General features: G+C 36.4%; 1 protein-coding gene across 4 annotated transcripts in view; it reads right to left on the reverse strand.

The window, feature by feature from the left end:
- Positions 1-12,914, reverse strand: part of BRWD3 (bromodomain and WD repeat domain containing 3) — a 176,244-nt gene that overhangs the window by 157,352 nt on the left and 5,978 nt on the right. For all 4 annotated transcript variants that reach the window (XM_038587783.1, XM_038587781.1, XM_038587782.1 and 1 more), the window contains exon 5: positions 334-484. In XM_038587783.1, the coding sequence (XP_038443711.1) occupies positions 334-484 (151 nt within the window). The remainder of the gene's footprint in view (positions 1-333; positions 485-12,914) is intronic.

Here is a 12,914-nt window from a genome sequence, read left to right on the forward strand (position 1 = left end):
TGATATAAAGACTCATAATTACTTAAAAATAATAAAATATAATGAAAGACTATTTTAAGCATTCATACTACATTAATCAAAGCAGTGATGTTTTAAGATCTCTATTTCACAGGATTAAAAAATATTCATATTATTTACCTCTATTGCATTCACTATTTTACGGTAGAGGGCTCCTTTTAGGACTCTAAAAATTTACTTATAAGAAAATAAGAATAAGATTGGAAAAATAAGGAAAGCTAGAAGAAAACTAGTATTTCGGAAAGCATGGGAATATTTGCTTAACATAAAAATAAGCCGTTATCCATTTCTTCCTCTAAAAACTGAAAATCTTACCTTTGGCATCCCGTAACAGAGATTGCCGACCAACACCTAGTAATGTCTGTACCCCAGGAACACTCTGAGGGATCTCCTTATCTAGTAAGGGACCAATCCGCTCACAAATTTTAAGGAGGTAGTCTGGAGGAATGTGTGCATTGGCTGCCACCTAAAAAGCATAAATAAAACAGGAAAACCAATTTGGTTTAAAAACATAATTTAATCCATTACCAAACCATTCCATCTTGGAACAAAGTATAATTTTTATATACAGAATCAGGAAAATAACATTTTAAACATTAAATATTTCAACCAAATTAAAGAAACAGCTACAAAAATTAAGCACATCTAAATGATAGCATTTAAATGGTATGGCACTCAAACTTACTTTTACATGCCTTGATTAAATCATTTGCTTAGCTGTTAATCTTATGAAATAAGTATTGCAAAACAGCAAAAGTGTGCATGCCTAAAATTAAACTACAAAGACAATGGGTAAACTCTTCTGGTAAATTGATCTATTCAGTAATGATGAATTGTTCAAGAATCAGAGAATCTAGATTCTATTCAAATGATAAGAATAGGCTTCAGGCAACATGGCAGAGGACTAGGGGTCCTCAACTCACCTGGCCCCACCAACTTACCTACATTACTGTCAAACCATCCTGAAAACCTATGAAATCGACCTGAGATTTAAAGAGAGAACAGCTAGAATGCTACAGAGAGAAGGGTTTTCGTATCTAACAAGGTAGGAAGGTGGGGGGGGGGGGATAAAAAAGAATCAAGTGGGGGAGGGGCCCAGCAAGGGGCCAGGCTAAGACCAGAGAGCCTCTGGGACAGGAAAGCCCAGCCTCAGAAAAGCAGGAACTTTAAAAAATCCACACCAGATTCTTCCCAGATAGAAAGGTGATTTAAAGGGAAATCAAGGGGATCCCTCCATGGCTCAGAGGTTTGGCGCCTGCTCACGGCGTGATCCTGGAGTCCTGGGATCGAATCCCACATCGGGCTGCCTGCATGAAGCCTGCTTCTTCCTTTGCCTGTGTCTCTCATGAATAAATAAATAAAATCTTTAAAAAGGGGGGGGGGAACTGAGCGGAATCGCAAGGTGGGGGAGTGGAGCCTCTAGTTTCCTGGAGTCACTAATAGAGGAAGCGCACCTGGGAGAAAGGGCACCACACTCCTCTGGCCGATTTTGGTAAAGGGCTGGAGTACACAGGCTGTGTGGCACTGGTAAGAAGCCAGTCAGGCGGGGGCTCCGGGTGGAAGGGTCTGCGCCCTGGTGCCTTTGGGAGCTGCAGCCCCAGAGCGCAATTCCAGCAGGACAGGCCCCAGATCCCAGGGGGACAGGCAACACAGCCCACCATCCTGCACTCCCCCTAGGACTGGCAGAAACAGGGAGGGCAGAGGACAGCTGGGACTGACGCTCCAGCCCACGGGCACCTCCAAGCTATGCAGATCAGCGTACCCTGTCCTGGGAGCATCTAGGCCAGTGTGGACTGGGACCTGCGGTAGTGAAGTGGGGAGCTGATTCCAGGGATGGAGACCAGGCCGCTGCCCTAGGTGTTGTTCTTCCTTGTGTCACACTGTGCTTGGGAAAGATGGGGCCTCCAGGAAACAGAGGCCTCACAGGGTAAAAAGCTCCCACTGAGCCCAGCACTTGTGGGGAGGGGTCAGTTCCCCCAGGTACACACACCAGAGAGTCACCACAGCAGGCCCCTCCCCCATAAGACCAGCTGGAACAACAGGGGAAGAGCAAGTTCTTGACCTAGCAGGCTGGAAAGCTCCAGAGGAAGTCAAGGGATTTACACTATATAGAACCAGGGGGTACCCCTCCTTTTTCCAGGACAACTCGTTTTTATATCAGACTGTAAATTTCTAATACTTTTTTTCTCTTTTTTCACCTTAACTACAATATTTTACCACCTCTTCATTTCTAAGATTCTTCCTTTTTGATTTTCATATTTCTACAAGTACAGGTCCTAGATATATTTTCCACTTCTAGATTCCCTTCAACATACCCAAATTAATTTGGGGAGATATAAATGATATGTTTTTTGTTGTTTGTTTTGTGTTTTTGTTTTCTCTACCTCATTTTTCTACAATGCCAGAGGTTAATACATTCTAAAACATGACCAGTAAGTACCCAGAACCAAGTAGTATACTGTGCTGGTTCATTTTGTGAAATTCCTCATTCCCATTCTGCCTCCTTCTTTTATCTCATTTACGTTTTAGTGGTCAATGTTGGGGCCTTCTACAAGTATTTCTGCTTTATATAAATTTGGGACAGAGAATCTTCTAACATATAAAACTTAATATACTCAGAAACAAGAGGATCATGCTCTAGGAACCCTCAGGTAGATTACATTCTCCCTCCACTACAACTTTGTCACCACCACCATATCTCAGTAACCCCTACTTTTTTTCTTTTTTTCTTTATCCTCCTTTCTTTTTCTATTCTCTCTTCTTCTTTAGGATACTTGGCCTTTTATTTTTTACTACTTTGTTTGAAAATTTGTTTTTCACTTTAGTGGCCCTTTTGTGTTACTTCGTTCTGATCTTGGTTTTCAATTTCTGGTCTCTGATCTTGGCAGACTTATCGAGGGTGAAATTTACTTAGGTCGTGGTTAATATTCTTGATGCAGCACACTCATACAGCCACTCTACACTGAGCAAAATGACTAGAAAAAGGACTCACCACAAAAGAAAGAATCATAAACACTACTTTCTCCCAGAGTTACAGAATTTGGATTACAATTTGATGTCAGAAAGCCGATTCAGAAGCACAATTATAAAGCTACTGGTGGGCTCTGGCAAAACACATAAAGGAATTAAGAGACTTCATGACTGCAGAATCTAGAACTAATCAGGCCGGATTTAAAATCAATTAAATGACATGCAATCCAAACTGGAGGTCCTACAAACAAGGGTTAATGAGGTAGAATCAAGAGTGATGTAGAAGTAAGATACTGGCAAAGAAGGAAGCTGAGGGAAAAAGAGAAAAACAAATAAAAAACCCTGAGGAAAGATTAAAGGAAATACATGATATCCTCAGAAGGAAAAATCTACATATAATAGGGGTTCAAGAGGGCACTGAGTGGGACAGAGGGACAGAAAGCATATTTAAACAAATCATAGCTGAGAACGTCCCTAATTTAGGAAGGGAAACAGGCATTCAGATTCAGGAGATAGAGAGATACCCCCAAAAATACAATAAAAAACATTCAACAACTCAATATGTAATAGTGAAACTTGCAAATTCCGAAGATAAAGAGAAAATCCTTAAAACAGCAAGAGACAAGAGATCCCTAAACACATGGGGAGAAATACTAGATTAACAGCAGACCTCTCCACAGAGACCTGGCAGGCCAGAAAGGGCTGGCAGGATATATTCAGGGTCCTAAATGAGAAGAACATGCAGCTAAAAATACTCTACCCAGCAAGGCTCTCATTCAGAACTGAAGGAAAGATAAAGAACTTCCAAGATAGGCAGAAACTGAAAGAATATGTGACCACCAAACCAACTCTGCAAGAAATATTAAGGGGGACACTGTAAAAGAAAGAGGAAACCCGAAGAAATAATCCACAAAACAGGGACTTAATAGGTATTACAATGACATTAAATTCATATCTTTCAATAGTAACTCTGAACATGAATGGGCTAAATGATCCCATCAAAAGACACCAGGTTTGATACTGGATAAAAAAACAAAACCCATCTATTTGCTATCTACAAGAGACTCATTTTATATCTAAGAACACCTACTGCCTGAAAACAAAAGGTTGGAGAACAATTTAACATACAAATGGTCCTCAGAAGAAAGCAGGGGTAGCAATCCTCATATCAGATAAACTAAAATTAATCCCAAAGACTAGTAAGAGATGAAGAGGGACACTATATCATACTTAAAGGATCTATCTAACAAAAGGACCTAACAATCATCAATATTTATGCCCCTAATGTTGGAGTTGCCAAGTATATCAATCAATTAATAAACAAAGTAAAGACTACTTAGATAATTAACTAATACTGGGAGACTTCAACACGGCACTTTCAGCAAAAACAGGTCTTCTAAGTACAACAGCTCCAAAAAAACAAGAGCATTAAATGATACACTGGACCAGATGGATTTCACAGATATTTACAGAACTTTACATCCAAAGGCAACTGAATAGACATTCTTCTCAAGTGCAAATGGAACTTTCTCCAGAATAGACCACATACTGGGTCACAAATCAGGTCTCAACTGATACCAAAAAATTGGGATTGTCCCCTGCATATTTTCAGGCCATAATGCTTTGAAACTTGAACTCAATCACAAGAAGAAATTTGGAAGAAATTCAAACATCTCAAGGTTAAAAAACACCCTGCTAAAAGATGAAATGGTCAACCAAGACATTAGAGAAGAATTGAAAAGATTCATGGAAACTAATGAGAATGAAGATGCAACCATTCAAAATCATTGGAATAGAGCAAAAGCAGTCCTAAGAGGGAAATACATCGCAATAGAAGAATCCCTCAAAAAATTGGACAAAACTCAAATACACAAGCTAACCTTGTACCCAAAGGAATTGGAGAAAAAAACAGCAAATAAAAACTACACCCAGCAAAAGAAGAGAGTTAATAAAGATTCCAGCAAAACTCAATGAAATAGAAACTAGAACTGTAGAACAGATCAACAAACCCGGAGTTGGTTCTTTGAAAGAATTAATAAGATAAATAAACCATTAGCCAGCCTTATTAAAAACAAAAGAGAAAAGACTAAAATTAATAAACTCATGAATGAAAAGGAGAGATCACTACCAACACCAAGGAAATACAAACGATTTTAAAAACATATTATGAGAAGCTATACGCCAATAAATTAGGCAACCTGGAAGAAATGGGTGCATTTCTGGAAAACTGCAAACTATCAAAAATGGAACAGAAAGAAATAGGAAACCTGAACAGGCCAATAACCAGGGAGGAAATTGAAGCAGTCATCAAAAACCTTCCAATGCACAAAAGTCCAGGGTCAGATGGCTTCCTAGGGGAAGTCTATCTAATGTTTAAAGAAGAAACAATACCTATTCTACTTAAGTTGGTCCAAAAGATAGAAAGGGACGGAATACTTCCAAACTCGTTTTATGAGGCCAGCATCATCTTAATTGCAAAATCAGACAAAGACGCCACCAAAAAGGAGAATTATAGACCAATATCCCTGATGAACACAGATGCAAAAATTCTGAACAAGATACTAGCCAAAAGGATCCAACAGTACATTAAGATTACTCACCATGACGAACTGGGATTTATCCCTAGGGTGCAAGGCTGGTTCAACACCCGTAAAATAATCAATGTGATAGATCATACCAGCAAGAGAAACAACAAGAACCATATGATCCTCTCTACAGATGCAGAGAAAGCATTTGACAAAATACAACATCCATTCCTGATCAAAACTCTTCAGAGTGTAGGAACAGAGGGAACATTCCTCAGAATCTTAAAAGTCATCTAGGAAAAGCCCACAGCAAATATCATTCTCAATGGAGAAACACTGGGAGCCTTTCCCCTAAGATCAGGAACACAACAGGGATGTCCACTCTCACCACTGCCATTCAACATATTACTAGAAATCCTAGCCTCTGCAATCCAGCAACAAAAAGAAATAAAAGGCATTCACATTGGCAAAGAAGAAGCCAAATTCTCCCTCTTTGCAGAGGACATGATACTGAACGTAGAAAACCCAAAAGACTCCACCCCAAAATTGCTAGAACTCATACAGCAATTTGGCAGTGTGGCAGGATACAAAATCAATGCCCAGAAATCAGTGGCATTTCTATACACTAACAATGAGACTGAAGAAAGAGAAATTAAGGAATAAATCTCAGTTACAATTGTACCCAAAAGCATAAGATACCTAGGAATAAATCTAACCATAGAAGTAGAGGATCTATAACCTAAAATCTACAGAACACTTCTGAAAGAAATTGAGGAAGACACAAAGACATGGAAAAATATTCCATGCTCATGGATTGGAAGAATTAATATGGTGAAAATGTCAATTCAATTTACGTGTTCAATACAATCTCTATAAAAACCCCATGGACTTTCTTCAGAGCATTGGAACAAATAATCTTAAGATTTGTGTGGAATAAGAAAAGACCCCGAATAGCCAGGGAAATATTGAAAAAGAAAACCAGAGCCAGGGGCATCACAATGCCAGATTTCAAGTTGTACTTCAAAGCTGTGATCATCAAGACAGTGTGGTACTGGCACAAAAACAGACACATAGATCAATGGAGCAGAATATAGGACCAAGAAATGGACCCTCAACTTTATGGTCAACTAATATTCGACAAAGCAGGAAAGACTAGCCACTGGAAAAAGGAGTCTCTTCAATAAATGCTGCTAGGGAAATTGGACAGCCACATGCAGAAGAATGAAACTAGACCATTCTCTTATACCATACACAAAGATAAACTCAAAATGGATGAAAGATCTAAATGTGAGACAAGATTCCATCAAAATCCTAGAGAACACAGACAATACTCTTTTGAACTTGGCCACAGCAACTTCTTGCAAGATACATCCATAAAGGCAAGAGAAACAAAAGCAAAAATGAACTCACAGGACTTCATCCATATAAAAACTTCTGCACAGTGAAAGAAACAGTCAACAAATCTAAAAGACTACCTACAGAATGGGAGAAGATATTTGCAAATGACCTATCAGATAAAGGGCTAGTATCCAAGATCTATAAAGAACTTATTAAACTCAAAAACAAAGAAACACACAATCCAATCATGAAATGGGCAAAAGACATGAACAGAAATGTCACCAAAGAAGACAGAGACATGGCCAACAAGCACACGAGAAAATGCTCCGCCTCACTTGCCATCAGGGAAATACAAATCAAAACCATGATGAGGCACCACCTCACAACAGTGAGAATGGGGAAAATTAACAAGACAGAAAACAACAACTGTTGGAGAGGATGTGGAGAAAGGGGAGCCCTCTTGCACTGTTGGTAGGAATGTGAACTGGTGCAGCCACTCTGGAAAACTGTGTGGAGGTTCCTCAAAGAGTTAAAAATAGAACTACCCTAGGACCCAGGAATTGCACTACTGGTGATTTACCCCAAAGATACACATGCAGTGAAATGGCAGGACACCTCCACGCCAATGTTTATAGCAGCAATGTCCACAATAGCCAAACTGTGGAAGGAGCTTCAGTGTCCATCAGAAGATGAATGGATCAAGAAGATGTGGTTTATATATACAATGGAATATTACTCAGCCTTTAGAAACGACAAATACCCACCATTTTCTTCAATGTGGATAGAACTGGAGGGTATTATGCTGAGTGAAGTTAAGTCAATTGGAGAAGGACAAACAGTATATGGTCTCATTCATTCGCAGAATATAAAAAATAGTGAAAGGGATTATAGCGGAAAGGAGAGAAAATGAGTAGGAAATATCAGAAAGGGTGACAGAACATGAGAGCCCCTAATCTGGGAAATGAACAAGGGGTAGTGGAAGGGGAGGTGAGGGGGGGTTGGGGTGACTGGGTGTCGGGCACTGTGGGGTGTACTTGACAGGGTGAGCACTGAGTGTTATGCTATATATTGGCAAATCAAACTCCAATAAAAATAATATACAAAAAATTATAAGGATACAAAAAATAGGTATTACTTGCACCATATTCTCTCCTAAATCCCTTAAGGATTAACTGGACATATCTACTTAAAAAAACAGAACTGGTGTTCCTTTTAAAAGTTAATTGGTTTCCAAACAGTATCAAATTATGTTTTTATAAATACTATGCTCTAAATAAGCTATGTACTCAAAATTCATCACAACATTAACTCATTTTTAAAACACAGAAGCAAATTTCTGAAGATGATAAACATATGTAGACAGGGATGTGAAAATTAAACAACAACAATACTGTTCATTTTTTATCTAAGCTAATGTTCAAGTCCCCACGGTGTTTCATAAAAATCTAATTATTAAAGAAGCAAACAGAGAACTAGACTATTAAAAATCCTTAAATAAAAAGAACATCTATATTTTCATTTTGACATAAAGGGAGAGAAAGAGAAAGAAAAATAAATATAAATAAAAATGTAAATATATATATGTAAATATATATAAACATATATATATACATAAAAAATATCACATAGGACCTCACATCAGTACATAATCAACAGGTCAAGAACAATACAACATTAAAGAATAATTTTGTAAATCATCCCTAATGATTCGAAAGAAGCAATTATATATGTTCTTGTTAATTATTTGTTCAGCGAATCAATGAACATTAAAAAACCAAAGTAAAGTCTAACTATAAGAAATATCACATGACACTTCCTCTATAAAGAGGAAAAATCTTAGATTCTCTTATCTAGGTACTTTTTGTATTTTCTTAGAAAACATAAGCTGAAGAACTACAATCCAACATGTATTCAGAATTCTGTGAATAAATGATTCTATTGTGATTTTTAAAAATTATTTCCTGCAAATTATCTTTTTAAGTCCCAGGAAAAATTCATTTTAATCTACCAAAATAAATGGGGCTTGGGAACTGTCATGATGCTCAGAAAGAATGGCAATCTAGCCTGGTTATTTTATATCTGCATTTAAAAGGTTTAGCTTCTGGATGGGGACAAAGGATCGGGCAAATTCTTTCAATTACTTCTCATATCTCTAGTTTTGTTTTCTAAGCAAATAACTACACAGAAACACCTCTCAGTTAAACATACAGGTATTATTAAAGTCAAAGTAGGTGATTCGGGTATCCCGGGTGGCTCAGCAGTTTAGTGCTGCCTTCAGCTCAGGGCATGATCCTGGAGACCTGTGATTGAGTCCCATGTCAGGCTACCTACATGGAGCCTGCTTCTCCCTCTGCCTGTGTCTCTGCCTCTCTCTCTCTCTCTCTCTCTCTCTCTGTGTGTGTGTCTCTCATGAATAAATAAGTAAAATCTTTAAAAAAAAGTATCTGCTTCAATTCAATCTAGTATTATCTACAAACACTGATATCCTAAAATCCTAGTTTGTAATTCATTCCCTCCACATTAGAACATTTTCCTATATATGCCTTCAAGTAAGTATACTAAGTACTCTATAATATATGTATCTGAAAGAAAACTACTTTAAAATACTGCATATGAACATCTATAATAGCTTATGTCTTTTTTCCCATCAACACTGTCTCAGATATACTTGGCTTCCTTTATCAGCCATTATTTTTTCATCAAGTAAACACTGCATGAAGTCTTTACATAGGATGGTAGTTTATGTCTTGACTGGCATTTTCTTTTTTGTTTGTTTGCCTGGGTTTGGGGGGGTTGTTTTTATTTTTTGTTTAAATCCAAGTTAGTTAACAATATAGTGTATTATTAGTTTCAGGGTAGAATTTCGTGATACATCAGTTAACGTATAACACCAAGTGCTCATTACATCAAGTGCCCTTCCTAGCTGGCATTTTCTTTTTATCAATTTTATTTTATTCATTCCATTACTATTTTAAGAGTTATTCACCGGCCTAGAAATTACAATGTATCTAGCCATCTATAATCCAGAAAATATTTCTCTAATATGAATTTTCTTTTTAGAATCACCCTCTTACAGAAAATCTGTCAGAACTATATCCTAAACTGACATCTTTAGTCACCTGGCAACTTCATTTTATAGAAACAATGATGTTTGATTTTCAGCCAATTTTGTAATCTTTCTATCAATTCCTCGGTAATAATTTTAAAATACAGAATCATTAATAAAACAACCAAACAGGGCTTATCTACACCAAATTCTCCCCCTTGAAGACTTTTATTATAAGCTATTAAATAAATTTCACAAGTTTGATTTCTACCTTATACAATTGGAGATTGCTTAATTTCTAACTGGCCCCATTCAAAAAAAGTCCATTCCTCTAAAATCAATAAAAATTTGATTATGAACCAGTAGTAAACACAGATTCTATCAACACAATAGCAATAACAATACATTTGAGTTGAATATGCTAGCATCTCCTTTAAACAATATCAACAGGATTCCAGACTATACCAGCTCAGTTCTTGAAATAATAATTTCTTCTACATCAAATATCAGGATTTATAAGTGGTAGTCGACATTTATTTCAATCTATCTGCTTTCATTAAAGTTGGAATTTTTTAAAGGTGATCTTTTTTTAGCCTAATAACTCTTATCTACCCTCAGTAATTACTTTTAAGTCTTTAAAAAATTCTGTATTAGAAATATGCATGATGTAATAAGATTTAATATTAAAAGTATGTATTATTCTATGAAATTCTCAACATAATAAGTCACTCTTTTCAATTAAAGCTCAAACATTCTAATTTCAGTTATTTAACCACATTTTCTCCCTGGAATATAATGACCCAAGTAACACAATAAGTACTTTGATATCGACAGAAGAAAAGCATTCTCTAAAAACAAAGTTCAAGAGTATAACTCAAACTTCTATATTATTCTGTAAAGAGCTCCAAGGAGTTAAATTATAGGATGTTTTATTTAGAAGTTTCCTCATACATAATCAACCTAACTTCACATCTTACAGTAGGAAAAACAGATTTGGAGAAGTGAAGTCCAATGGTCACAGTAAATGTACAGAAATCTGGGTTTCCCCGTCCATTGTTCTTCCCATTACTGTCTTATTAAGGCAGTTAAAAAATTATAGCAATAACTATCATGAAGACTGCAAAAAAGTACAGTTGATTTAACTGAAAGAAATTAAATGAATCCTGGATTATAAACATTCTTGATAAGAAGACTGGCCGACTTAAAAAACAAACCTAACAAATGAATTACTAAACTTCAGAATTATTATGACAAGTGAGAAGACCAGGAGTTCACAGAAATGATCCTACTCATCATAATTGTTAAAAGGAATCCAGCGGAGAACTGAATAAAATGCAAAAGGTACCTAACTTCAGGGTGCCACGCCCATACCAAGCACTACATTTGAAATACTAATTTTCAGAGAGCAGTAATAACATTTTTACCTTAGCTATTAGAAATTATAGGTCAAGTGAAAAAAAAACAAATACAAAGATAATTGTTTCTGTGTTTTGTTTTCTAAGATCATGACTACACAGGCAAAATGAATAATCAAACTGGGCCTATATGTTGAAGAAGTGAAATATAATATTTTATCTGAGATTTTATTTTTTTGATATGGGCAAGGGAGGAGGGGTGAAGTACATATAAAAAAATTAGTCACATTATTTTTTATATTTAGGGACAGAAAACAAAATAGATTTTGAAAAACAGATCAGGGTTTCACATACATCAATATAAGTATAATATAGAGATATGCATGGTACTTTGAAGTCTGAAAGCCCAGATTATTTGGGCTCTAAAATTTACTAGCTGTTACTCCTTCAAGCAGTGTGAAATTGTAGCAGTAGAAAGGACTTAGATTTTCATTTTTCTACCATCTTCAGTTCCTACCTCTGTGACCTGCAAAGTTGCTCAGTCTAAGAGCCTGAGCTTCTGCATCTGTAAAACAGGGAGTAAGGATAACTACCTCATATGATTTGTAAAACAAAAACAAAATCATTCACTTGTGCATTTATTCATTCAGACATTTAATGTATAGAGATGAGATGGGAAGACAATTAAACTGCTGCCCTAAGGGAATGCACAATCCCAGTGAAGGAAACAAACTAGTAAATAAAACAAATCAAAGTACAAGTGCTGAGAGGTAATACAAAGAGCTAAGAGAAGCAAAGAAATATAATACCTACTTCAGCCTAGGGGTAGAGGTTCCTGTCTAACTTCACACTTGAAGGCTAAGTGAAAATTCACAAGAACAGACAAAAGGAATGGAAGGCATTCCAGGCAAATACAAAGGTACCCCTACCCAGTAAACATACTGTGCACAGTGACTAACACATAATATCCCTCAATGTTTAAGATTCTCCCCCACAACATTAAGTTAAAAAAAAAGTTATAAAAAACTCAGAGGATGATCTGATTTTGAAGGGAAAATACGCATGTACAAAAAATAAGACTAGAATAAAACACAAAAAAATAATAAGTTTATTTTCTTCTTGATACTTCTCAGTAAAATATAAATGTTTGCAATACTCCAATATTATATCATAAAGTATTGAGTTTTAATGTTTGCTGAATTTAAATGAAAAAGGGGAAAAACTGGGCAGAAAGGGCAAATAAAGCAGGTAGACTTTTCTACTAGAGTAATACCACTGGTTTGTACAATGGGCTGCAAAGTTTTAAATACTTTTTTTCCAGTGGTACTGTTTGATATGCCCCTCACCTTATAAAAATATTAGGAAAATGAAGTGGTGATAATTAGCTAGCCAATAACATAAAATCTGGGGTCATAGTTCTTTAGATATCTATTTTCCATTCACCTCTATGCCTATTTTTAAAATGCAGTACCAATTCATTTATGCAGCATTTTCAATTAACAAAATGCATTCTTTCATATTTAACCCATTTGTTTCACACAACAACCTTGTAAAATAGATAGGGAGTTTTATTTTACAAATGAGGAAACTGCATCCTTCAGAGGTTAAGTAACTTGCCCAGGGTCTCTCACCAAGTAAACACTATCTTCCCAACCAAATCTC

The sequence above is a fragment of the Canis lupus genome, chromosome X (genome assembly GCF_011100685.1).
Source record: "Canis lupus familiaris isolate Mischka breed German Shepherd chromosome X, alternate assembly UU_Cfam_GSD_1.0, whole genome shotgun sequence".
Classification (NCBI taxonomy): Eukaryota; Metazoa; Chordata; class Mammalia; order Carnivora; family Canidae; genus Canis; species Canis lupus.